Here is a 27,606-nt window from a genome sequence, read left to right as displayed (position 1 = left end):
GTTATATTATAAACCCAAAATGTCTATTAACAGAGACTTCTGTGTGAGTGGCATTAACTGTGCTGCCATCAAGTGGAATGATGCAGAAATTAAAAGCCAGAGATTTTATATTAAATGACCAAAATATTTACAACATATGTCCTGGATTACTTGTTTTACAAACTTTCACTCACCCAGAAATCAATGCCAGACTACTCATTTACAACTTAACAAACCCATATCAAACCCTAGCAGCAAATAGGTCAGAAACATGTCAGAAGAAGACATATTCACAGAATAATTAAACATGGGATAAAACTGTGGTAAGTTTTATATAGAAAAATTGCTGTTATCAAAAGACTGCAAAACTAATAAAAAAACCCTAACAGATCTATGTAAGATATGGGAAATGTGCGTGTAAGTTGGGAAATTTTTTTTTTTTTTTTGTATTACGGGCAATGCCCTGAATTCTACACAGAAACATGGGCTGCCCCACCTCCATGGCACAGATGATGGTGAGCCAGGACCTACCTTGTTCCTCAGGCACGGATCCGCTCCTGCCTCAAGGAGCAGCGCCACTGTCCGCACGTTGCCGCTCAGGACGGCTGCATGGAGAGCAGAGGTGCCATTCTAGGGAATGCCAGGGGAGGCGTTTGTACCATGCATGGGAAGAAAAGCAAAAGGCAGTGAAACAAAAGGCTTGTAAAGAACAGACCTACGAGTGAGAAAGAAGTAACATGGGATGAGATTAGATCATCAAAGGCATAGGGTCTATTTAGGGTGCTGGCAGCCCCTAGTGGGATGTGAAGGACGTGATTTTCAATGCTTTAATAAAAATGAGAGTCAAGTTCACGTTACTACAGCAGTATTTCCTTTTAATAATCAGCCTTGGCAATAGATCAGAGGTGACATGAACACAGCACTTGTTTCTGCCTGGCAAAATCAGTCATTAACAAATGAAACAGAAGCACAAGCAGTAATGGAAGCCATCTGTGCATTTTATCTTCTCTCTCTGATGATTAATGGCCTCAGTGTCAGGCAGCTGATAGGTGGGGGTTTTTATGGCTGGCCTTTTGTTTGTTTGCGGTTGCAAACTGACACTTCAAATATTGTGTGGAAGCTATTTCATACTCAAAATTAATAACTAAGTTGATGCCACCTACATTTTCAAATACATTAAGTTTGCCAATCATTTGCCTGCACAGAGGCTATCAAAATATGTGATTTATGGACACATAAAATTAGGTCAGCCATTAAAAAGCAGCTTCCAAACAGTTGTTATTTTTCAAGTCACTTTATGAATTCAGAGGACAACAAAATCAAGTAGAGAATCTGCTCACAACAGATCTTTTAGGACACTATTTTGCTGACTAAATGCAATAGAAGGCTGGGTATAATGTTAAAATTGTACAGTCAAGAGTAATCTACTTACAGTAGAAATAAAATCAAGTGACAAAAAGCAGAATTTCTTCTGTGACACAATGTGCTTCCTCATTCCAAGAATTAAATTCACAGTTTTGTTTAAAAAGATTTATGAGTGGCATTAAGGCTAAAAAAGATAATTTCTTTTTTTTTTTTTTTTGGCTCAAACTTGTATCATCTTTCACTAGAGTAGTAATAAATGATAGATTTTTCATCAGACCCTTTGTCTTCTTATGTTGTGCCTAAAAAATCTCTGTGTTTCACTACTAACCTTCAGCAGGCCAAGTGTGGGAGAGAATTTCAGCAACTCTTCTATCACATTGTTGTAGCCTTTAATGGCAGCCTTCAGTAAAGCAGTGGTACCATCCTTTAAAAAAAGAGGAATGTCAAAAATGCCTTGCCTGCATTCCCCTTGCAGGGGAAGAAAAAGCTGGAGGGAAATGCCCGCTCTCCCCACACATCTGAGAGGAGAGGCTCCTCGCTCATCACCTTTGAGGGAGCACCTCCACAGCATGTGCTGCTGGTTTTAGAGTACCTGGAGGATTATTTCTCTGTTGGGTGAAAACTTCAGGATAAAATGAACCAGTGACACCATATATCATCTTTGTCTCTCAACTATGTGGACATTTCCATTCCCTTATCCCGGAAGGTCCCTCCAGGAAGCTGTCCCAGACACAACGGGGAAAAGGAAAGCTGTGGTGGGACTTTGCAACCTGACAGACAGGATGGCCTCTGGAGGCACCAAGCCTCCATCCAGGCAGACTTACAGCCCCCCAGTGAGGCATTAAGCTGCAGACAGGGCGCAGGGGGAACTCTACTCACGTCCCGCGCGGCGTCTCGCTCAGCTCCCCGGAGCAGCATCACTCGCACCACTTCGCTGTGACCCATCTGCGAGGCAATCCACAGGGGAGCTGTCCCATCCTGCAACAAAATATGACTGCTGATGGCTTCACTTCAGTGCCCTCTGATATTTTACTGCCCAAGCCTACTGGATTTGATGTACATCAATTACTCAATCAAATCTTGCAGGGAGACAAAGCAAAGCTGTGTCCAAACCCATGTGGTAGGTTGGTATTAAGTTAGGACTGCTTCAGGTTGTGGAGTAGAGCCCCCTTTACTACCTTCTCTTACTAACTTCTCACAGTTTGCCAGAAATGTGCATTGCTCTGTGAATTAAAGCCCAGTAAGGCACCAGCCATGCCTAAAATACACAGGGAATTTTGAAACATGAGGGCTAAAGGTATCCTGTGTACTTTGAACTCTAGGTGATTAGATGGGACAGAGGATAGAGACAAACCCCAGCATGCACAGGCAGATTCTGCAGCTGGGTGCCTGCACATAGGGAGTGAAAGTTGTTTACAGAAGCTAGGGAGCAATGCAAGGTGATCACCATCTTTCAGTATTGAATTACATTATCCACCCTCAGAAAACTGGGTAAAAACAACCTGCCTTACAGTGAAGGTAAGGATTTCACAAATTTTATCTTCAAAACTCCACTAGAAAACAAGGCAATTATCAAGGAATCCAGCATGAAACAATCTGCTTTGGAAAAGTCTTATGCAATCATTATTTGAACACAAAATCTCAGAAAAGGCACATTCAGAGTAAGCTAAACTTTGAGATGGATTTCCCTCACAAAGGTGAAAGTGAGTTGAAGCACTAGAAGTATTTCTCACTGCGAGTAGAATTTAGGGGGTTTGTGTCTTTTCGTATTTTTAATTCTAAACGGCCTGATTCTCCAGACTCCAGCAGTTATGTAGTGCCAAACTAATTTTCATGGGCCTTTAAAAAAGGCTTTGCTTGTTTGGACTTTAACACAGAAGTGAGGCCCCACAAAGCAGGGTGCCTGCTTCTGCCTTTAGGGCTTTCCAGCTCCCCTCACCACCCTCTGGAACCTGAAGTCTTGGCTTGAAAGAGGAAGAAAAACTAAACTAAGACTTCAAAACTAGCCTTAATGAGAAGTTTCAGGAGAAATCAACTTTTTACATTAAATAAGATATTGCCACCTTGGTCAAAGAAACAGTCTCTCTTCCCAGTGGTACCTGAAGATTCCTATGACTTGCTCATGCAACCCAGGAAACCATTGTTGAATCAGTTCTCTGCTTTTCATGGACTAATGAATTAATTATTTGAAAAAAACATAAAAGTTATTTCTTCCTTTGATATAATAATCTGGGCTTCCCTTTTTCTGATTCTGAGAAGGAACAAATGCACATCCTGAGATCTTCAGCCTTCTCAAATTTTGAAGAACAAAATCTTTTCCCACCCTTGTATAATTTCTCTATAAATTAACTCATTGAAATTAGTCACTGAACTCACTCTGGTATATATCCTGTAAATACAAGTGTTCTTTGTGATTCAAAAATACCAAAGGCTCTCTTGTATACAGAGTATGTAATGTTAGTTTGATGGCAAAAACTGTCCCTCTCCAATTTATTTAGTATTTTCCCTACCAGTAAGCTGACACTTCATATTTTTCTAATCTCCCCCACCAGAGGGCTCTAGAAAATAGCAATTGTTGCATTGAAAAAGCCGGTATAACTTGGAAAATATCTGAGAGCAGTCTACACAATTTAATCTGCATGAAGAACCAATGCTGTGCAAATCCACTCTTGTATTTACACAAGCAATGAAATCACAAGCTCAGCATAGGAAATAAAGCAGCTTTTGTGTACTCACAGTGAAATTTGTAGGAACAACCCCTATTTTCAGGTATGAAAAGGAGCAAAAAGAGGTGCAAATATTGAGTAATATAACTGCTACCATTAATTGTCATTAATAGTATTGCTGTCAGACGTTATCCTCAGCACCTCAGCTATAGGATAGAGATAAAAGCTCATTATAAGGAAGAGTGACTGTATGGAAGGACTTAGCCTGAAGAGAAGAAAGATAGTGAAGATAATGATGGGCTCACATTGACTATGCTCAGCTTCTTTCTCTTAGGCAAACAGCATCTAGAACTCAGGTTTATGCAATTATCTATGATATTTATATGGAGTAGATGAGCTTTCTGTCCATTTTCATGTTGGTGAATGACACAAAGCAGATACTACATTTTACTAAGAGATCATTTTACTAAGAGAATTTATTTGTAAACAGATATTAGGGTTTGGAGATGAGTCCGGAAGAAAAGGAGAACAGGGAAAGATGCAGTTCAAAAGCTATTCTCCTTTCCTTGTCCCTTTGCCCAGCCAGCAGACTGCAGATCACTACATTCCTAGAATAATTTTAAATATGTTTGTAAGGTGTTCTTTTTTCCACATTTGGTTACAAGTAGTATATATGGACAACACCTTATAATATCCAGCAGCCAGAAATTCCAAATATACTCTGACTGAAATTATTAATGTTCTTTCTCTTACCCATTCACTAATGACTTCATCTTGCAGCTTTGAATCTCAAATTTTGCTTATGGCTTGAAGTTTTAGAAAAGGCCACATTAGGGTGGGAGGTGAAAGACCTCTCAGATTTCCAGGGGAAGACAACCCCTACTCTCAGGCTACTCAGTGTCATATCCTCCACTGCTCTGCCTATTAGTCCACTTACACTGCTACAACTAATTTGCCAATAGCAAAGTTCTTGCCTGCTGAAGTATGGATTTACTGCCTTACATGTATGTGTAATTGCATATCAAGTGCTAAGAAAAAAAGTCATTAATTTTCAGGTTATTTTGAATCTGCTTAGCCAGCCAGAATAAAGCCTGTTGGGACACAGACTGCCAAAACAGCATTGGCAAAGAATCTTACAGCTTTGTTTTGTAAGTTGAAGAAGCATAGAAACATCTCCTGTAGCAGGCTTCAGACATTGCCCCCAGCTCTGTCTAGACAAAAAGATGACAAAAGAATTCCTGCCCAACACCTCAATTTTGGCAAGAGCAGAAAGAAATTACAACCCAAGAGAAAGGACATTGCCAGGGAAGAAACTTTCCAGGAAGCTTCACTATTTGGTCTTGTGAGAGCTGAAGGGCTTGCACATGGACAGCCAGGACCATCCAAAATGCTCTGTGGTGTCAGACATACCCCCATGGGATGGGAGGTGGGACACCAAACTGAGGGGGGAACTGGTACCCACCACAGCAACAGCAGGAGACATAGAAGCAGACACGTGTGAAGGTCCATGGGTTAAGCCACCAAATTCCCTAGGTAGAGAGGAAAACTTGGACACCATGAGGAAGGGGAAGATGAACTCACACCTGGCACTCTGCAGCCCTGTATTTGAGGTAATGTTGCCTGGAAAAGTTTTCTACCACAGTGAGAGCAATGTAGCTCGTAAATGAGAGTGAGAGTAGTCTGGCATCAAAACTGTCCCTTCTAGAGCTGCATTCCTCATGACCAACACAGCCCCTTCTAACAAAGTACAAACCCATTTGTTAGTAAGAAACAGACTGAAGTCCATCCAACCATTACTTGACTAATTAAACAGTAAAAATGTTCCATTTGTTAAGGAAATGTTTCAGATTACAGTGGGTCCAAATACAAATGCCACGCACTTATCCAGGCATAATCTTAGCAGGGATCGGAGGTACCCTCAAGCAAAGAAGGTCTGTCCTGCTGGAGATTAAACAGAGGAGCCAGGAGGAGCATTCACACAGAGACAAGTCTTTGCCTCAACCAAGATTTAAAAATGCCTCGTGAAACACTGTGTTGTAGAAATTGGATTAGAGAGCTAAAAAAATAATGTCAGAAAGAATTAGCTGCATTATAATTACAGATACAGAAAGCAGTTTTAATGGCAACAGGGTTCAGTCAGATCTAAAGATCCCCAACCCTATTTTGACTTACTCAAAATGCATTAATGCATACCTTCGTCCCTCCTTCCACATTGAAACTTTAGACTTAATTAACAGCTTTTAACATTTCTTAAGCTTTTTCTAGGGAGACAGTGTGGAGGCAACCTAGGAGCAGCTAATGCATCAATCCAGGGGGCAGCTGCCAGCACAGCTCTGGTGCTCAGAGGTGGGGCTAGGGACAGCAGGAAAACTGTTTCAGTTAAGGCCCTTAAAATTCTAATCCTTTTTCCACAGCTAGGAGTGTACACAGACCTACACATGCAGCAGAAGCATATAGATCAGTGTCTGTTGCCAGGCTATGATTTGTCAGGCTTTTGGTGCAGATGAAAGGAAATACTGCAAATACCTGGCAGAGCTTGTCTCATGCCACGTTGTCCACTGTTATTAGAATTTTCACACTCATTTGCTCTTGCCTGCTGCTTTTTCACTTGCTGCAGTCAGTGATCACAGCCACCTGGCTGACATGCATGACTAATTACAAGGACAAGACCTTATCCCATCAATTTCAAATGTGCAGCGAAGACCCAGAACAGCTACCTTGCCTGCAGGGTTTCAGCAGAATACAGGCAAGGGTCTCTTCAAGCAGGTAGAGATTCCTGAGAAGCTCCATCTCTAACCAGACATTTCTATGTGCTGTGTGTAAAGCTAGCTGTGCAACTCCACCTCTGGCTGTTTGGGCACTGATTTCAGAGTCAAGAAACAGCTAAACAATTAATAAACCCTTTTATTTGGAAAGAAAGAGAGCTTTCATACATGTGTCTGTATACCACCTATGCTTACCTATCTAACAGTTAGTTTAAAACCTAGAAAGCCCCTTGCACCCTTACCTAACTCCAGCATCCAGTGATGCACAGTGGACCCAGCCCCTGACCTCCCAGCAGGAATCTCTGAACCAGCCACAAATCTAGCTCACACTTCCCATTTAATGATCAAACAGCAGCCCTACTGCTTGCAGAGGAGCTAATTTCATGCTCACAGCTGCCACTGGTTGTAGGTGTTAGCAACATCAGGCCCACTAGAGTGACTAGCTGGAAATGGGGAGAAAAGCTTTCCATATGTATCAAGAACTTCCAGAGATGAAGGCAAAACTCATGCTTGAATTTCAGAGCGTGCAGGAATGACACAAAGTAAAACAAACAAATAAACAAAAGTTAAACTAAAAATAAAAGCACTTGTCAAAGGTAAACTTTGACACCAAAGCCACATCTGAATGTCTGGAGATTTCAAATTTAGTACTGCCTCCTCCCAGAGTGCCCAGATTTTCAAAAGCTTTTCAAATAACTTTCAAAAGAACTCAGGGATATTGTAGGCTGTGTAGACCTTCAAAAGTAATGTACAACACAAACAGGTTGGTAGTTGCAAGAGGTAGTGCAAGGGCAAGGCCCTTACATCAACATTCCATACTGCAGGGATGATGGAGAGTTTTATTTTGATTTAGTTTGGTGCCTGACCCAAACATGCTTGTGGTACTAACCCGTTTAAAGGAGCAGGCAGTGGTTTGATTTGCTCTAAAATCTTTTAAGCTGGAAAAGACCTCTGAGTCCAACCATTAACCCAGCACTGCCAAGTCCACCACCAAACCATATGCCCAAGTGCCGCATCTGCATTGTCTTTTAAAAACCTCCAGGGATAGTGGCTCACAGGGTGTAACGTGTAGATGTGGAGCAGAGTGTTCAGTTTCAATTCTTTCAGAAATGACTGAGGTATTGACTTCAAAATCATGTTACCAATCTGAACTAAAACACAGAATGTTGACACAGCCACAAACTGCCTTCCAATGAAACAACTCCAAAGGAACCAATGCCTGGAGAAAATTCCAGTGTTAATTTTCATAACTATAAATTAGAACCCAGCTCTGCCCTGAAGTGTTGATCATACCTGTCGTGGCTGGTTGACCTTTGCTCCTGAAGAAAGCAGCAATCGGATGACATCCAGATATCCTCCTTGTGCCGCCAGGAAAATTGCAGAAGCTCCATCCTAAGAACAAACACATCAGTCTTACACTGCATTGAAGTGATGCCATTTTTCCACACAAAACCAAATCAAATTGAATTAAGTTCTCAGTCTTTAGTCAGTGTGCTTTGTAACAGCAGATACAAAGAAATTACCAAAATGCAAAGTCTAGCTCATAATAAACTGTGGCAACATTTTCATTCAGTATGCACAAATACTGGCTCCCATCATATTTCAAATCCAGCACTAAATCCTGTGTCTGGAATTCTAAGAGTCTAGTTCTTTGATGTGGGATTCGCATTCTCTGAATCTGGGAGAAGCAAAGAAAAGAATGATCAAAATAGTTCTTATCTCATTTGCTGCACCTGTGTTGTGCCAAAGTAGAATGAAATATGGAGATTGTTTACCCAAAGTGATGGTGTTTTGTTTCCTTGGCCTATCAGGGCCAAGCGTGTGTGTGTGTTGGGACTGTCGGCTGACAGTCACGAGATTCTGTGCAGTTGAGTGCTTGGCAGATTCAACTTAGATGTAATGTAATATAGTGTAATGTAGAATAGAATAATATAGTATAATAAAGATAGTGTAAAGTAGAATAGAAGAATATAGTATAATAAAGTAATTAATTAGCCTTTTGATATCAATGGAGACCTCCTCATCCTCTCTCCCCTTCATCGGGTTTGCTTTGTTTTACTATACTTAGTGGCATTGAGCTACATAATTAGAAATTAGCTCCTGCACAACAATACAGGTTCATTTAGCTTTTATGTGACCATGCAGAAGTGTTCTGCTACATGGTGGAGACATGTCAGGTACTATGCAAGATTGCAGATCCCAGCACTGAAGGCTGCCCTTGAGGCTGAAGGAGTAAGGCCTGTGCCACACTACTGTGCCACCCCAGAAACCACCAACCACCATGCTTCTGCTCTGGCGTAAGGCCTGTGCCACACACACTACTGTGCCACCCCAGAAACCACCATGCTTCTGTACATCTTGTAGAAGAGCCTTCACCTGTAATACAGTAATCTAAAAGTATTTAGTAGCCATATCAGAAACCAGAATTTTCCTGCAAAAAGCTTGTGAAAGAATAAATGGTGAACAAATACAGTGTTTTATTTTTCTTTGACATGTCTTTCATGTGCAGATGCTCTCAGAATTTTACTTCAGAGAAACCCCTTCCATAGGGAAAAAAATTGAAAGTCATATTTCATTAAGTGTTTTTGATGGAACATTTTCAAACAGCATTATAATCCATCTAACCAACTATAAGTAGAAATCTGTATTGAGGGTGGGACAGGTGTTTATCCATCCTACATCCACAGCACTAAGCACAGGATGTGCTAGGACAAGTTTTCCCAGGAGACAAGAATCTTTTCGTTTAAATAGAGACAGGAATTAACCCCTTTACTGCATCTCAGATGTGCAAGTACACCTCTCATGGCAACTCAGGCAGGTGCTGATCACAAAATACAGGGCATTTTAGTGGAAGCCTGCTGTTGACCTTGTTGGCATACCACTATGTTGGGACTAAGTGCTGTTTTCTGCAGAGAGAGTGTGCATAGCTACTCCTCTAGCTGAAAAAGTCAGCACAGACTTGGTGAAGCATGAGCTGAATATAGTGCCCCAGGGACTGAATTTAGGATGTTTGACATTGGTTTCAAGACAAACGTCCTGGTAAACAAAAGAGGTCGCTCCTGGAACCATTAATGCCTGTCCCTGGGCCCTCTGATGGGCTGTTTTCTCTGGTTGCTGTGTGAGTAGATAAAAAACCTCTGGCACCAGAGCCAGAGAACACTCTCCTCCAGAGACAGAGAACACTTCAACTTAGAAAGTAAACAAGGTTGTGTAATATAAAAAAAGCTTTTTATTATAGGAACAATCAAGATGGAGAACCTTGTGTTCACTGACACCTATTTGATTTGAATGGATGCTGTAATGAGAATGCTGTTTCGAGGCTATAAAGCATTTTTGCAAGAAATACTATTTAGTTAGAGTATTCTTTTGTCTCTTTCTCTCCTGACCCCTCACATGAGTCAATTTAAAACATTGATCTTGATAGTTTTGGGAGGAGTATCCAAATGGATGCTCAAAATCTCTCCCATTTGGCTGCCAGTGAAACTGCCATCCAGATACCACTTGACAGCTGGTTCATAAAAAGAGCTTGGTTCATAAAAAGAGCTAGACAACATTTTTTTTCAAGAGATCATATTCTTATTTTGTTACACAACTCCTTCTGACTGGCTTTGCCCAATGTCTGTGAGCAATAAAAGTACATTTTAAAATCCAATTGCAAATATTGCTCATCTCCAGAAGAGACAACAAGGAAGTTATTTTACTGCCTTGACCTCTGGGTAAGAGTCTGCAGGTGTGGCAGCATAGCTATTTTTAAACTGAGTGGCAGCCCCTGGGATTACCCTGCAAAGGGATGAATCATGCCCTCAGATCAGAAAGACAATTTGCACAACAGCAAGGGTGGAACAACCTTATTTATAAATGAGGGGTGAGGCAACACAGAGGTGGGGATCCCCCTATGACCACTTCTGCAGTCACAAGCTCTCAGCTCCCCTGCAAGCCATCAGGGAGTGCAACAGCATCCTGAAGATCCAAAGCCAATGGAAACAGCTGAAAAACCTCATATATCTCAGAGAAACAACTTCCTCTTTGTCAGTCTTGAGTGCCCTGGGGTAGGAAAGAAGGGGTGGGAAGCAAAGGCAAAATCTGCTACTTGTTTCTGTTGAATGCCAAAAAGCTCAACTTATCTGTTTCTGCTGGAGTAAATTAAATCCAGAGCTTCATTGGTTCAATCCAACTTTTAGAAAAGTCAACTAAACAACATCAGTCCAGCCATTTTAACCTCACTTTGCCCAAAACACTGGCAAACTGGAGATTCACAAATACCAAATAACATAATTTTAATTGATATTTAAAAAAAAACAAAACTGCTTTGAAGTAATTTAAAGATTTTAATTTTTTGCTACTCTTTCTGGAAGAAAACTAATGTACTTCAGAGGTTTTAAAGCTATTCACTCTTATTCACTCTTCTGCAAATCATGGTAGAACATAGCATGCTCTTTCATCCAAGGCTAATGGCTAGCACAAGTCTGTTCCAGATTTGGTACATATCCTCCATGCAGATCATGAACCAAAAGGCAGCCAAAGAACCTTTCTGATTTTGTGCTACTTCCCTCAGCATCATGAAAAGCAGACAGTTAAAAAAATCCACATCTTAGAGGAACAGAATACTATAAAACTGCAGCGTTTGGCAAATGCCTGTCTGTGCTGGAGCCAGGGTGTCTGTTGTTGTCCAAGCAACAGCACATTTGTTCCACCACCACCATTGTCAATATTGTGTGTGTCAAATAACTCACATAGAGCTGATCGTGAATGTTGGCGCCGTGCTTCAGCAGAGTTTCCACTACTTTTGCATGCCCATACTGACAGGCAGCCAGCAGAGCTGTGCCTCCATCCTGTGAAAACAAGAAAGAATGGGTACAGTCAGGTGAGAGGTCAGATGCTGGGTTGAACTTCACCATAAAAAAAAGAGCAAAAAACCAAACTTTAAGACTTTTCAGAATTTGGCTCACAGCAGTTCTGTGATGAGTAGCTGCTGAATCTTCCATGACTTTAATGCCAAGTGTTGACATGTAAATCTTTCAACTTGGCTCAGTCACTATATAAATTTTTCTCCTGAGTTTTTTTAGGGAGGGAAAGGAACGAAGAAAATTCTGTTTTGTGTTCCTCATCTTCTGCCTTGTCATTAGAAGCTTTGTTCTTTACATAGCTTCAAGGTCCTCCACATTTCTTCCTTTTACAGCCAAATTCCTCATGCTTGCCACACTCTTCCACCAATGGAAGGACAGCAAACCTTCCCACTGCTCCAGAGTCTATTGATCATCTGCTCTTCTTTGGCCAGAACATTGTGCCCTGTTTTGTCCTGCCTCTCATCGGTGTCTTGTTGGCCTGAAGCTGAGCAGAGAGGAGGCATTTTAAAGTGTGCTAGCTGACTGTGGAAGTGTGAGTCTGACCAAAGGCATGACCACCAGTGAAAACACTGTTACTGCTGCTTGAGAAGGGATCCCTGCAGGTGGGATCAATCCCAGGCAGTTAGAGTTACTCCACATCACCACTAAAGGGAGACCTAGGCACATGCATCAAACCCTCCTTGTAGAAACATTCCCTTGGGAGCCAACGGAGAAGGGAAACACCTCAGTGTCACTGGTGATTGACTCCAAACCAGCTCAAACAACTGAGACAACAAACATGGGTCTTGCCATCTTAAATGTGCTGTGCCCCACTCAGAAATTACTAGTATTTCAGACACAGCCATGGAGAGCAATTTCTTGTCATCTGCCTGGGATGGCACCAGGCCATCATGCAAAGATGATGCATGCCCCAAAATGCCCCCACCATAGGTCTTCTCTCTCCTCCCTAGCCTTCTCCCAGTCTCAAGCCTCTCTTCCACAAAATAATCTAAAGTATTTAATCTAAATTTTTTCTAGAGCTGCTATTAATGTGGACACAAGACTGTGCTTTGTCCTAGAACTGTTCTCTGAAACAACCCCAAAGTTGTCTGAAATTTTCCACACAGACAGATATCCACAAAAGAAGTTGCAGCTCAAGTGACCAAATGTATAATGAGAAGTACCAATCAAATTTATCAATCAATGGTGCAATTTTATGGCTATAATAGCCTGGTGAAAATTCAAGCTCTGGCATGACTGAACTAACCCTCAGGCACTGTTTATAGCTACCCCCAAAACCTCATATTCACCCTTCCTGCCACAAAATTGAAAAGAAAAGAAGGCTTGGGTGTCAGCAAAGCCAGAGATGTGAGGCTGTTGTGTGACAGTCTATGAATTGCCTATTAATTCTGGGTTATTTGACTAAGTACAGTGTGTAATCAGGTCAGAGGAGTTAAGTTTCTCTTATGAGAAATTAGACTTTCCTGCCAAATTAAACTACTGTAACTTAATGGGAACTGCTGGAACAAAACACAAAAGCAATCACAATTGTTCTTGGATTAAAAAAACACCTTATACACACTTAAAAGACAATGGAAAAGCTAATAGCTTCATGTAACCTATTTCCTCTCCCCAAAGCCACTTTGTTCAAGGGGTGATTTACTGGATCAAAGGGCTATAAACAAAACAAAACAAAAAAACCCAAAGAAATTTTTAAGACATTTTCTCTGAACAATGTTGAGAGAGAAAGGTTAGTGAATTAAGAAGAGAAACTGTGCTATCCAGACTGAAGGTCCTCTGTGGAGAGGCATGGAAGGAAAAGTTTTAGGAAGCTTAAAAATACTAAAGTTCCATGTATGGATGGTAAATAGACATGCTCAGTTGGTTGCATCTGGGAAAAGTTTGTTTACTGCTTTATGGTCTGGCTTTTGTTTTCTAAAATTCTCGTTTTTTCCACAAACTCCTGTTATTTTTAGAAGATTGTTTGGTTATTATCATAATTTCTGTAGGGAACAAAGTGACAGGTCCCAAATAAAAGGCAGGCCTGCAAAGATAACTCCAGCTGGCACAGCAGAGCTGAAGCGCAACTCTTGGAATCCCAATGTGTGATCTCACCTGGGGAGATTTGACATCTTGGGGTTTAAGAATGGCAACACTCTCTCAAGACATGTCTAATTAATTCAAAAAGGGGTTCCTGACCAAGTGTTTGGTTCAACCCAGTGAACAGTTTTAGACAAATACTTTTTTGTTTTTTCCAAGAGTGACACAATTCCAAAAAATGCCATTTGGATCTTTCAGAGTAAAGTGATCAAGTTTTCCTAGGTCAGTCTGATCAGAGTCCAGGGGTTAGAAGGGGATCATTGGATAGTCCCCAGTTTCATCTGTCCACTCTGAATCAAATATTTACTGAGGCAGAGAGAAGTGGGTAACAATTCCTGGGCTCAAAGATCTGGTCCCTGACCAGGAGGACAGCTGAGCTCTAAGGCCTGCTCTACTGTCTGTCTGATATATGAAGCTGCACACATTCAGCAGAAGGGATTGGGATTCCTCTGCATGCTCTGAGCTGGGGGTACCACTGTGAAAAATTAGATATACATCTTGCTGTAAGAAAGGGAAGCTGGGGGCAGGAAACTTTTCCACTGACCATGTGATAAGACAACACTTAGTTAAATCAAAGAATTGTCAAACAGTGCGATGGTTTATTACTCAGTCCTCCTCTTGCCTCTCTTGATCTTCCATCTGGTTTTCTCTTACACTTAACTCCAGCAAGCTCTAGCTGAAGACCCCAATGCTTTACAGACCATAGGGAAAGCAGATAAGTTGTGGGGAATTAAAAAAAAAAAAAGTAAATGACAGAGTTTTAACATCCCTTTCAGACATGTGATTACCTCTTTCCTTTTTGGCTTCAGCTGAGATAAGTAAAAAGCTGAAGTAGCGTCTTTGGTACTGGCAAGCCTCTTGGAAACTCTGAGCAGAGCAGCAAATGGGAGCTGGACATGTCAGCAAGCACTGAGGGGCTCCTGGGGCTATCACCCCTTCTGCAGTGGGCAGGAGGCCACTGTGCAACCTCTCAGAGATGGCACATTGCCTTGGGTTCACTTCTTGCTCATATCCTGTTTTCCTGACACAATGAAGCTTCTATTAATCCTGCACTGCAAATATTTCCAGCTCAGATAGGAGCTGGACTTTTCTTGGCCACCTCTGCAATTCTCCCCCTGAAACCATTTTTCTGCCCTCCCCAGGGTCTGCCCTCCTCACTGCCAGCACATAACAGCAGCTGCCAATCTGCAGTGAAAATACTTGGAACAGCAGCACTGGGTAAGACCATGCTAAGTGCTGTACACTTCCCTGTCTATTTGCTGACCCCTTTCCTCTGTCATCATCACCTGAAACAGCTCAGAATTATACCTTATTTTACCATCTCTTAAATGTGGTACAGAGGACGAGAACTGATCTTCTGCAATCACTGCCTGCTGAAAAACAGCCTCTGACATACTGTTCAACCTGCAGTACTGCTCAGAAAATGTGACACCATGCTTTTTAAGATCTCACATGCTAATCACATCTATCAGAATAAAGGAAAAAAAAGATCAACCTATGTTAAATATTTCTATGGATGTCAGACTGGGACAATGCAGAATAATATTAATGACTAATATTATATATAATAATTATATAATAATTAACCTTCAGTAGTACTATTCATTCTCTTTAGAACATCAGCATTTATTGCAAATTACTTCATTACACTATTTGAGAATAGTTTTACTTTGCCTGCCATAGCAAATATCAATTCTAATGATACAAGGCTTAACAAGAATTGCATGCCTGTGTTAAGACAGTTCTCCAGAATTCTCATATATGAGTAACAAATGTAGTAATCACAATTTACAGATAAGTACATGAAAAAGATGTTGGGCTTTGCATTTCCTTAGTTAAGTTTCTGTTTTCTAGGATACATTCAATTTGTGTGCTTATTCCAAATTAATGTAGTAATTTATAATAGAAATATATATATTCTTTGCAAATGGATTCATTTTGCACTGCTCATTAAAAGCAGGATCAGCCGTAACTTTTCCAGTGGTGCTCCTAGATGAATGTCTTAGTGAGAAAATGACTTGTCCCTAACCTGAAAAGGTGTATTTTATCAATTATATTGTTTCTGGGGTTTGGGAGGGATAGAGGAGCCTGTCACCTTGGTCATCTGTTAACAGAACGATGGAATTATTCCAAGCTATGAAAACCACATTATTAAATCAGAAGATTGAATTGATACAGTGGAAGATGTGGACTGTCCGTGCACTACACCTGACTGGTGCCTCCTGCTCAGGCACACGCTGGGTGATGCTGCAGGAAAATCATCTCACATGCACATCACACGCCAGTTTCCCCTGTTACACCCATTGGGAGCTGGTGATATCTTTCAACCAGCTTGTCTGGATGTAACAGAAAGCTGTGGCCGGGAGAAGAGCAACCAGAAGCTTAAAAGATACTTGGGACTGGCATATGGGCCAGTCAGGTCTGGGCTCAGAAGCAGGGTCAGGTGGAAAAAGAGGGTCTGGAATGAAATTTTCTAGGTGAGCAACAGTAGACCCCAAACTTGCATTTGTCCAAAGATGGAAGCCATTTGGAGCAGCTGGACACAGGGATATTCTTTTATAATTTAGATTTTTTCTCTCTTTTATCTGTCCTAGTGTTTCACATGGCATGCTTCATAAAAGATTGTATATTGCCATGAAGGATCAGACAATTTCAAGCCTGCTGTTCACCTCCTGGAGCAAATCTTGGCCTCTTCACAGACTCCTAGTTCCCAGGCTGTGCAAAGATTGAGTGAAGACATAACTGTCTCTCTAGACAGAATGAGGTACTGAGCCTCTGACTTGCCAGCTGATTGCAAGGGAAGATGACCCCTCTGAATCTTGATAACCCTCACCCATACCCTGAAATAAAAGTCATTTATTTTAATGTGCAACCTTACCCAAGAAATCTGTCCCACATGAGATTATCCAGCACTGTAAGATACAGCTGTTGTATTTAACACTGCAACCTCCTGCACTGCCAACTTCCACAGCTGCACTCCATGTTGTGTTAAACAGCCACAATTTCATTCATGCTTTTATTACTGGCTGCTGCTGTGGTCAGAGAGTTGCTCACCACAAGCACAGCTCCCTGGGGTATCAGAATCCTCCTCTATGGGCGTGTGTGAATTCCGACCACAAAACAACAGGATTTGTAGCCTCTGGAGCATAAGGAGCTGAGTTTCTGATGTTCCATCAATTCCCTTGTATTTAGAGCCTGTATTTCCAGGGACTCCAGAAAGCAGGTATAGATTGAGAGAATTATTCAAATCATAGACTAAAATATCTTGAGAAATTGATTACTGTGAGGTAAAGAACTACTGCTTCTTCAAATACATCACTAGGGATCCCAGGATAAGTGACTGACAAGTGTCCTCCTCCCTAGATAATGGGAACACTTCAAAATGCAGGCAGCATGTCAAGGACAAGTATACTTATTGAAAATATGTTGCTTTTCCCCTGTTTGCTGAAAGCAGAGGTGCTAATACTGGCTTGGGAAAAAAAAAAACTGGGTTGATGTACTGCTGCCAGTGATGAACTGCTGATCTTGCTGCTGTTGCCCCACGAGGTGTGAGCTTTTGGCTCTTCTAAACAAGATTTTGGAAAAGAACCTGCCTGAACAAAGAAATAAAAGCTCTGGGGTGCATCTCATCTTCTTGTGCCAGATGGGAAGGTGGGAATTTAGGGGGAACTGAAAGCATTATATTCTTATATATCCAATGGTGGCATGCAGAGACATCCCAGCATTGATGAAATGCAAGTTCTATGCAACCAAAGTACATAAACGCCTAAATCAGGATCCTACCTGGTATGTGCAAAAAGACCCTTTGATCCTGTATTGGAGGATGGTTTATGAAGAAAGACTGATATCACTGTCAAGGGAACTTGATTAACTTATGTCATTAAGTCTAGGTAGGAAAAGCTAGTCCAAAGTTAATATTTCACAATGTGTTGCATTACTCAAAAATGTTCACGTGAGGAAATTTTATCATCTTAACACTTCCCTGTCATGTTTCACGTGAATACAAAAACCCAGCCTTGACTGTCAGAATGTATCAGCATGCAAAAATAGACCCATCATCTTACTTTATTCTTAAATTCAGTGGAGGCTCCAAATGAAAAGAGAAACTTCACTACATCATTGTGGCCTTGCTGTGCAGCAAAGAACAGAGAAGTTGCACCTGACTGTAAAGGAAAAATGGATTAAAATAGTAACAAACACATAACACACTTGACTGAAGTATAGACATTTCAAATTAAAAAGTATTGAGCTAAATCAGTTGAATATCAGCTGAAAAGACAAGATGAATTTGAAGACTCCAGAGGACACCAGGTATCCTAACTCAGTCTTCTTCCCATTGCACTGAAAAATCTGTCCAGCACCATAGACTTCGGAGGGAGGGAAGGAAGAGAAGGAAGGGAAGGAAGATAGATGCAGGCTTTTCTGACTTTGGGCTCTCTCACCCCATGCAGAAACTACAGGAAATGGGAGCAAGATCTGAAATTCACTCCAGTGCCCCAAGCTTTTACAATAGCACATGGCTCCATTTAGATCATTTCAGAGCCCACTCTTCTGGGCACATTTATGGGACTCCCACTTCCCTGAGCTTCACAGCAACTTCAGAGAACAAGAGCACTGGTTGGAGTAACTGCATTTAGTTGCAGAACAGTGCCATTGGTCTTTAGCACTTAAACTTCATCTGTTTTGCTCCCTTTCTGCAACAGAGTGATTTTGGAGGCTTTCAGTGTTTTTCTTTTTTGTTGGCTTGTTGAATCAGTATTTCCTGAGTGATAATCAAGAGCAGCTCCATAAAACTGTTCTTAACTTTTTCTTTTGTTGCTTCTTTCCAAGCAATGTTTACCTAAGGGAAGGGACGTATTTAAGTACATGCTTTGTTAGAACAGGACCCCACTGAAAGACACCGACAATCATGGTTAGAGCAAGTTTAGGCCAGTAAGTGCAAAGACACCTACATCATCAAACAGGGCATTCACTGACTCAGTAACTTGCAGATGTCAGCATGAGATTAATGCTTTGGTTCCAGGTAACCAAGGAAAGTAAGAAACCTTGGCTTGTACTGTTTGAGCAATGAGCACTCTGCTATCCTGCATGACCTGCCACCATCCCATTAATTTCATGCCCTCCTTAAACTGTTCTTCTCTTAAAACCAATGGTTGTCCCAGAGCAATTCTGCTCTTTGTGCAGCCAACACGCAGACCAGAGCAACTGCAATCCTTACAATTGTCTGCATGGAATATGAATGAAAGGCAATTTCCCAAAAAAATCAGTTGCTGATGTCCCTTCCATGCTGATGTCATAGTGCAAGACACGTCTTGAATGCCAAGCAGAGATGCAGGAAAGTGTATGGGTGATAAAGCTGTATGACTGCTAGAGATGAGTTGGCTCAGACTAAAAGGCAGAAACTCCAAAACATACAAAATGAAAAAAAATCCCTGTGCTAGCAATGGCATCCACTCTGTTTTAATGACCAGGCTGCAAATCAAATGGTAAAGGTCTTCTTATTATTTATCTCATCTGGAGATCTGTAAACTGTTGTGCCAAAAAGTAAACCTGCAAATACAGAAATGGAATAGCCCTGAGGTGTTACATCCCAGATGTAACTGACCCTCACCAACCAGATGTGCTGAAAATGTGTTGTTATAAATGTACCTCTGGCATCTGATTTTCTGTTGTAAACTTCAGATATCTGATTCCCCGATGTCCTGGGAACAGAGCCCGTTATACATGTTAGAAATACACTATACAGCAAGTGACAAAGAAACAATTGGCAACAAGCACCAGACAACACTCTTATTATTTGTAACAAACCAACAGTCACTTAATCAAGCCCTGTTTGAATCCTACCTCTCTCTGCAGATTGATATCTGCTCCTTGCAACACCAATTCCCGTACACAATCTATGTGGCCATAGTAAGAGGCTACCATCAGAGCTGTTGTGCCAAGCTGGGAGTAAGGAAAAACAAGTCAGTACCTTCAACAGACAGCTACAGCAATGAATCAGGCTGTCTGGATGAGACAGCATCTCTGCCAAAAAGCTGGAGGGAGCTTATGATACCTTATTGTCCCAAAATAAGTGCAACAAGTATAAAAAGAATGGGGTTTGTTTCTAAACAGCTTTTTTCCCCTCTCTTTTTAAGCAGAGAATCCCAAAGTTCTTTTCATCATTTCCAGAAGAATAACCTCAGACACAGGAGCTGAGTGACTCAGCTGAGTCACTTAGAATTCTGAGTCATAGTCAGGAGAAGGGGCTGGGTGATTTGAACAGTAATTCCCTATCCAAATAATGAGAGCAAACTCACTCAGTGACTCTTTACATTGTAAGAGAGAACTTTCTGTACAAAAATCTGTGTTCAGCTCCCTCAGTACATTATAAGGTCACTTCCAGGGAAAGAAGTAAGATTTATATGTATGCAGTGTATGGACAATATGCAGAAACCACACGCATAAGGATGAAACACATCCTTCAAAACCATTCACACACAACAGCTCAATTTAAAGAAGGAATGGGTGACATTACAAAAAAGAAGCATGCAGTCTTAGTTGTAAAAAATTAGTTTAGTCTAGAAAACGTGCATGTCTGATACAACCATTAATACAGTGTAGTGTGTAAGTTCTTGTCCAAAGTTAGCCTTCTTTTGAGAAAAAATGAACAGTAGTGACTCTATTTTTTCATATTGATCTCTGTCCTTTGTACTACAAGCCTCTATTTGAACAACCTTCCCTCCCTTGTCAGAAGGACAGTCATAGCACCAGCTCCAGAAGTACTGCAGGACAAATACTTGCCTACAGGGCAAAAATGGAATGAAAATGAGAAGATACGTTAAAGTCAATGGTCTTAGAAAAATCTCTTACACTTTGAAGGTATTCAAAGTGAGAGAAGCTGTGACAAGTGCATGTTTTGGTTGGAAGTGGCATTAATCCTTACCAACACCAGCATGACTCTGTGTCAGTCAGTCCCAATGCCAAACAAAAGAAACCTGGAACTTCTCACCCTCCTTTTCCCCTTGCTCTTTGACTCAGATTAGCACAATCAAGTATCTCACCATGCACTGTAGGCAGAATAGAAAGACTTGCTCATTATCTGTGTAATCAACCCATTTCCAATCTCAAAACTAATTTCAACCCATGTCAGTTACAATAAGGAAATTCCCATGAAATCTGTCATGGGTCTGGGCTCCTCTTGCCTGGCAATCTTCTGCCTTCATGTTGGTGCCCAGTCCAGAGACTGGGTGGAGAGGAAGAATTTAGGGGGCCAGCAGTTGTTCTAATTATGAGGAGGTCTGTTGGCTGACAGAATCATTGCTACCTGGGCTCAATTCAGCCAACTCTTTGCTGTGATCTATTACTACAATGACATTTCTTTGCAAAGAGAAGCCTGAGGTGCTAGGATGTGTGCTTTTAATGTCAGCACCACAAATAACTGTGTAAGACACATTTTTGAGTGCTGGCAAATTCTTAACCCCTTGCCACTGATGTAAATCATCACACTATTTTATATTGAGTTTCAAGCTTGATTACTGACAGGAGAGGGTTTTAAATCATCCTGAAGTACCATAAGACATTCATATGTTTCATGTTAGATCCCAACTACACCCTCTGCATGGTGGGCTATGGAAAGTGATGCAAAATGAGTGCTGTGGCTGTAGGTGCATTGCGTGCATACGCTGTCTTTGCAGTCCACATCTACTCGCCCACTGTTCAGCAGCAGCTGGAGGAGAGCCAGGTTTCCTTTTCTTGCAGCCCAAAATGCAGCATTGGCAAGTGGTGTTTCTTTCTGGTGGAAAAAAAGGAAAAAAAAAAAAGAAAGCAGAAATAAATCACTTTGGGAAATACACTGGGCAAGCATATACATTGCATACATTCTGCATTCAAGACAGGAAAGTTTCAGCTTAATGTGCTGTTTTTTCAAACCCAGAGCATGGAAAGGAAGCTAATTTAATTTATTTTTGCAATTATAGAGACCAGTCTTCCTGTGCTTCCTCATGTTATTTCAAGTCTTCCTTGTGTCTATGGCAGTCTCTTAGATTGCTCTGTAATAAGAAATGATGATGCTAGGCCAGATCCACAGGGAAATATCACAGAAAACAACATGCTCAGTGATGCCTGTATTGTCTGCTTCTATGGTGGGGCTGGCCACAGTTAGGCTGAAGCATCCTGCTGACATGTCCTGCTGCAGAACATCCTCTTGGGCTTCAGATTAACTCTCTGTCATCTCCTTCTTTTCTGCACACAAAGTTCCAATATAGGAAAAGTATTGCTCATGCATCTCCCAGACTGCTTGTTCAACCTCCTGCCTGGAATGAACACCCTGGGACTGTGGGCATGTGCAATATCTCCTGGGCAGGAGTGAATGATGACTGCTCCAGCACAGGAAAAAGACAGAAAGAAAAGACATGGCCTTTGCTCCCACCCTCTTTACCTGATCGATGCAGACAGCTGCCAATATTCTGACTTGACAGGTAAGCACTGTCAGGGGTGAAGTGTGGGGGAAACACTGTGATGGCAATGATATGTATCCTAGAGCATGCTCATGCTCTTGATTTTTTAATAAGGGCGCAAACCATCTACAGAGGTGTAAAACATCACTTCACCAATAGTCACACCAAAGCAGAGTCAAAAATACCCAGGGGCATTGCTTTGCAGCGAACCCTGCCTTCAGGATAACTCAGAGAGAGTGCAGAGTCGATATTAAAGTCAATCATTCAGCTTCAGAAATTATGTAGGCACTTGTCTAAATGTCAATGCACACATGTAATGTGGCAGGGAATCAGGATTCAATAGTTTTATGCTTTATAATTAAAATGCACAAATACAGCACAGCTTAAATTGCTTCCTTCACTGACATGAAGACAATAAAATTTGCAGAAACCAGCAGACACATGAATCATGAATCTGAATCTATCTCAGGTCTGTCACACTGAGCACTTTCCATGGGTTGCATTTTTAATATTAATAGATTGGAAAATTGGCAGCTGAGAGATGTTCCAACCATTCAATAAATTATAAGTCACTTCCTATAAACTGATAGTGGTATTTTTTGTATCAGTACACACAGGGGTAGGAGTCTGAAAATTTTAGCAAGCACAATAAACTAAAATCTGATCTTCTCTTCACAGCTGTTGCATTTCCCTGGAGAATCTGTAGATAATGTTGATTAAGGTAGAGGCAGCAGTTTATACCCTCCTTGCGGGCAACACTGTAGTGTCTTCCTATCTTTGCCCTTAGAACCACTAAAATTTCATGTAAAAGCAACAATTGACCTAAACACACAGGGCTCATGTTGCCCTTTCTGCTCTGATTTATTAGATAGGTATTTATTTATAAAGCTGGCAGTTAGGAATATTTTCTTATTGGCTTTGTTATTATGATGTTCACTGGAAAGCTATTGCAAAAGAATTATGTTTAGACCTTACAGAATGGACAATCAAATTCTTTACCTTTTATTGTCCCAAACTATGCCTTAAAGTTTTAGAAAATTTAGAGGCATGGCAATACATCCATAAAGGAAAATATTTATTTAATCCACTCCAGTTTTAACTACATGGGCACAGTAGCAGACTGCATTTTATTATGGCTTATCATACACCCCACTTTCACTGGACAGGTGACCTTGAATCCATATCCAGGAGCTTCTTACCTGCTTTCACCAGTTCACGTGAGAAGAGAACTAAATGTCCAGTGTGACCCTGGACGGGAAGTAGAGAAGTTCAAAGTCTTTGGCCTTATGAGTCATAAATTCCTACATCTTTTTTCTCTCCTCTAAGTCCTACAGTAGCCCTCCAGCAGAGTTGTCCTTATACTTTGGAACAGACTCAAGGAATAGAAGAATTCTTCAGTGCACCAGGGACAAAAACCAAAGTTTTTCCCCATTTGAACTGACTCCTACTAAGCACTTTTACTTCTCCTTGTGCCCCCGTGTTGCTTGGGATCCCTTGTATAAAAGTAGAGTATACAGCACACTCAGACTATCAACCATCCAGTGACTGGATTAAAAAAAAACAGATGCAAATGTGAGCTATTGTACCTGGTAAGATGAATGAAAGTGCAAAATAATTCAGATGATCTGGGCACCTTACAAGTACAGCCTCATTGTGTATTGTGTGGCAGTTTATATCTCTGGATCTATATCTCTGTGGTCTTCATTTTCATCAGCAATACTGACAGGACTGGTAGGCAAAATGTAAGACAGCATTTTGGGGTTAATATTCCAATTAATTGAATTATTTTTTAGGAATAAATGGGTTTATAGCTGCAGGATGTGACTGCTGTTGTTCGGTTGTGAACTCAGTCATGTCTCATCAGATTCTTCCTAGGGAGAGGTAATGTTGAATTTCAAAAGATTAATTGGACAAAATTTTTATGTAATTCCTATCATAAAGCTAGTCTGCTCCCAAAGTATCCTCAAAGTAAACAATGATCCTCAGCACTGACAATCTGGGAGCAGAATGTAATAGACATTTGAAAATTATTAGCTAATAACTTTCATGAAAATTGCTTGTTTCATTATGTCTTGTGCAAGCATCAGCAACTTCCAGGATAAAAGTTCCTTCACTTCATCAAGTTCTCTAAAATTTTATCTTAAAATCTGGCTGTGCTAATAATTCTGATTGTTTGTATGCTTTTATGAGAGCCCAAAGATGAAAAGCTGGCATTATATTCATGCTGTATTGGCATTGGAAGAAACATTTTTTCAAAAATGGTCTAGAGGACAATATCTATTATAAATCTGACAAAACCATTTCTCTGCAGAGATACAGAAAAAAAATGAATTGTGCTAAGGTATCTGTGTCATTTCAGGAATATTGAGGGGGAAAGTATAATTTAAATGCTGTGACCACCAGCTCCTGCTCCCTGCCCTACCTTTGATTTGCTGTTTGCAGAGAAAGCACAGGTGACAGTGGGGTGACTGCTGAGGAGGAAGAGTGCAGTTCTTAAACAGGGAAAGAAAAGGGGCAATAGACAAAGGGAAAGAAAAGAAAGGAGAAAGAGAATGCTAGTCCACCCACTGGCTTGTTCCTTGTGCTGGCAAAATGCAAGAAATTTCCCTTTTCTTTCTTAGTTTCCAAACCAGTCCTAATGGGAAGGAGGAATTGAGTGAAAAGTTTAAAGAAGAAGAACTGGAAACCAGGATCAAGCATGATGGAAAAGGCTAGTGCAACTTAGGAGCAGAGTTCACTATTAGATAGCAATATATCCTACATGAAGGATCCTGATAAGAAGGAAAGGTGATTCAATATATAAATGTTGTTTAGTCAGGCAAAAAGTGGCAGAAGAGAGGATATTTGTGTGAGAAAAAAAGATAAATGCTATGCCATGGGTAAGTAGGATAATAAGATGGAAAATGTGAACAGCCTGTGGCAAACAGTAAGAATCCAAGTTAAGTTCATGATCTGAAAGAGAAATTGCCAAACAAAATGTCACAGGAAAGGGAGAGAAAACAGAGAGAGGGAAGTATGGTTTCCACTTCTTCAGAGGGAAGGGAAAGCAGTGAGCTACTTTGAACAGGAAAACTTGAGGGAATACAGTGTGAGAAATAGGGCACAGAAAAGGATCTTATAGGAATAGAACAGAAATTAAGACCTGAAGAACAAGTTAAATAAACAAGGAAGCCAAAAAATGATAAAAAAGAAAAAGAAGCTGGCATCACCAGGAACATGGGACTGTTAGAGTGAATGCTTGTGAGAAATGGAGGTGGGAAAAAACTCAGACAGAATGAAGGGACAGAAAAACTAAGAAAAAAAAAGAAATGAGGTATGAGACCAAAGCAGGACCAAAAAGCGGATGACCACAGAGAGACTGCAGTCCAGAAAGCCAAGTGTATCCTGTGTTACATCAAAGGAATCAAGACCAGCAGGATGAGGAAAGTGATTCTCCCTCAATTCTGCTCTGGTAAGACCACACCTGGAGTGCTGTGTTCAGCTCTGGGGTCCCCAACATAAGGATGTGGACCTGGTGGAGTAAATTCAGAAGAAGGCCATGAAGATGCACCTTTCCTATGAAGACAGGCTGAGGGAATTGAGGTTGTTCAGCCTGGAGAAGAGAAGGCTCTGAGGAGACCTTAGAGCAGGCTTCCAGTGGCTATATGGACCTGCAAGAGGAGAGGGACTTTTTTTACAAGGGCATGTGGGGATAGGACAAAGACAAGTGGCTTTAAACTGAAAGGGGGTAGTTTTAGAATGGATATTAGGAAAACATTCTTTACTCTGAAGGTGGTAAGCACTGGAACAGGTTACCCAGAGGAGCTGTGGATGCCCCATCCCTAGAAGTGTCCATGGTCAGGCTGGAAGGGGCTTTGAGCCACCTGGTCTAGTAGAAAGTGTCCCTGCCTATGGCAGGGGGCTGGAACATGATGATCTTTAAGGTCCCTGCCAACCCAAGGCATTCCATGATTTCACCACCAAGCGTAAGACTGAAGTGCCCCTGGAGCAAAGGTTCTCTGCTGCCTCCATGGGAGGGCTTTAAATGCAGGTGGGAACCACCTGCTGCGCCACCACTGAACTGACACGGTGACAACAAAGCACCAGCATTCCAGGGAGGGAGATACCCTGACGGGAGAGAGGCAAGTACAGGGAATAATCCATCAAATCACAAAATGCAACACAAGCAATATGGCAAAGGACTGGCACTGAGCTGCTGATCAATAAGAGAAGGGCAAGCACAGCATCCAGAAAGTGCATAACAGAGAAGATGTACATCCATCATAAATATTATCTGTTAACATCATTAGTAAATTGCTCTTTGCTTCCCTCTTTGCCAAATAACCTTATTAATCCTGTCCTTAGATTAAAAAAACTTCTTTAGGGCAATCTTTTGCAATGACTGCTCTTGCGTGGGTTTGGATGGAAGAAGTACAAAAAGTGACGGGAATCACAGCTGGCAAAGGGAACCAACCAGTGTGGCTTCGGTGGCCACCACAGCCTGAAAGGAAGAGCACGGATAAAGACTGCCTCCTAACTATTACACAACCACACCAGCAGAGATGGTCGCAAAAGTGAGGAGGAGGCTCCTGACTGCACCAAAACCCAGAGCACAGAGTAAAGCCAGCCCAGAGCCGGAGTGAAGCTCCAGGAGGCTCGCAGTTTATGTAACACAAGGCACGCACCCTTTTGGGGCTGTCAGCTGTGACAAGCGCCCGCTCCATCAGCTGCCACCGCAGCACTCGCGGGGCACCCCAAAGCCCGGCAAGGACGTTACTGCTTTCTCTCCTTCCTCCCTACACCACCCTCGTTTTTCCTAAAAAAATAAAACAAATCAACCCCCAAATGCACGGATACGACAGAGCGCTCCGCGGGCTGCCGGCGCGACAAGCGCCAAGCGGGAACCCAAACGCGCATCCCCCCGCCCCTCTCCCCTTGGGGCGCCCGGCTCACCTTGAACGACATCCTGCACATCGCAGCGCTCCGCCTCCGCCCCGCTCCGCTCCGCTCCGCGCCCGCCCGCGCAGCTCGGCCCGCACCGCTCCGCGCCCGGGCTGCGCGGGGCCGGGGCGGGGCGCGGGGCCGGCGCCTCCCTCCCTCCTCCCGAGGCACTTTGTGCTCACGGGGTGCTGGCTACTATTGCTCTGTAAAGGGTCTTTTTGGAAGAGAGTATTTGTTTATTATTATTATTATTATTATTATTATTATTATTATTATTATTATTATTATCATCATCATCATCATCATTATCATTATTATCATTATTATCATTATTACCATTATTATTATTTTATTGACATCGTTGTTGCTGTTCTTCTTCTCATTATTATTTAGCAGAATAGATTATATTAGATTATAATAGAATCAATTTATCAGATTATAATAGAATCAGTTATACTCGAACACATACTAATTATATCAGCATACAATTTTATGCAATTGCAGAAAATTACATTTTATTGCTATTTTGGTTGCATAGTTATTATTG

General features: G+C 41.5%; 1 protein-coding gene across 4 annotated transcripts in view; it reads right to left on the bottom strand.

Moving 5' to 3' along the window:
* Nucleotides 1-27,196, bottom strand: part of ANKRD29 (ankyrin repeat domain 29) — a 38,747-nt gene extending 11,551 nt beyond the window's left edge. For 2 of the 4 annotated variants that reach the window (XR_005629942.1, XM_039730092.1), the window contains exons 1-9: nt 26,804-26,861; nt 21,365-21,475; nt 19,546-19,644; nt 17,766-17,864; nt 11,509-11,607; nt 8,069-8,167; nt 2,224-2,322; nt 1,673-1,768; nt 511-609 (exon numbers count right to left, since the gene is read on the bottom strand). Coding sequence is in view for 3 of the 4 variants with exons in the window: in XM_039730092.1 (XP_039586026.1) it covers nt 511-609; nt 1,673-1,768; nt 2,224-2,322; nt 8,069-8,167; nt 11,509-11,607; nt 17,766-17,864; nt 19,546-19,644; nt 21,365-21,475; nt 26,804-26,842 (840 nt within the window). In the remaining variant the exon portion in view is untranslated. Of the gene's footprint in view, nt 1-510; nt 610-1,672; nt 1,769-2,223; nt 2,323-8,068; nt 8,168-11,508; nt 11,608-17,765; nt 17,865-19,545; nt 19,645-21,364; nt 21,476-26,803; nt 26,862-27,071 lie in introns of those variants that run through there. The other 2 variants (XM_039730093.1, XM_039730094.1) reach the window with 2 other exon arrangements.
* Between the last annotated feature and the right edge of the window lie 410 nt (nt 27,197-27,606).

The sequence above is a fragment of the Passer montanus genome, unplaced genomic scaffold (assembly GCF_014805655.1).
Source record: "Passer montanus isolate IOZ18808 unplaced genomic scaffold, ASM1480565v1 scaffold70, whole genome shotgun sequence".
NCBI classification, from domain to species: Eukaryota; Metazoa; Chordata; class Aves; order Passeriformes; family Passeridae; genus Passer; species Passer montanus.
This window is presented reverse-complemented; position numbering and strand designations above follow the sequence as displayed.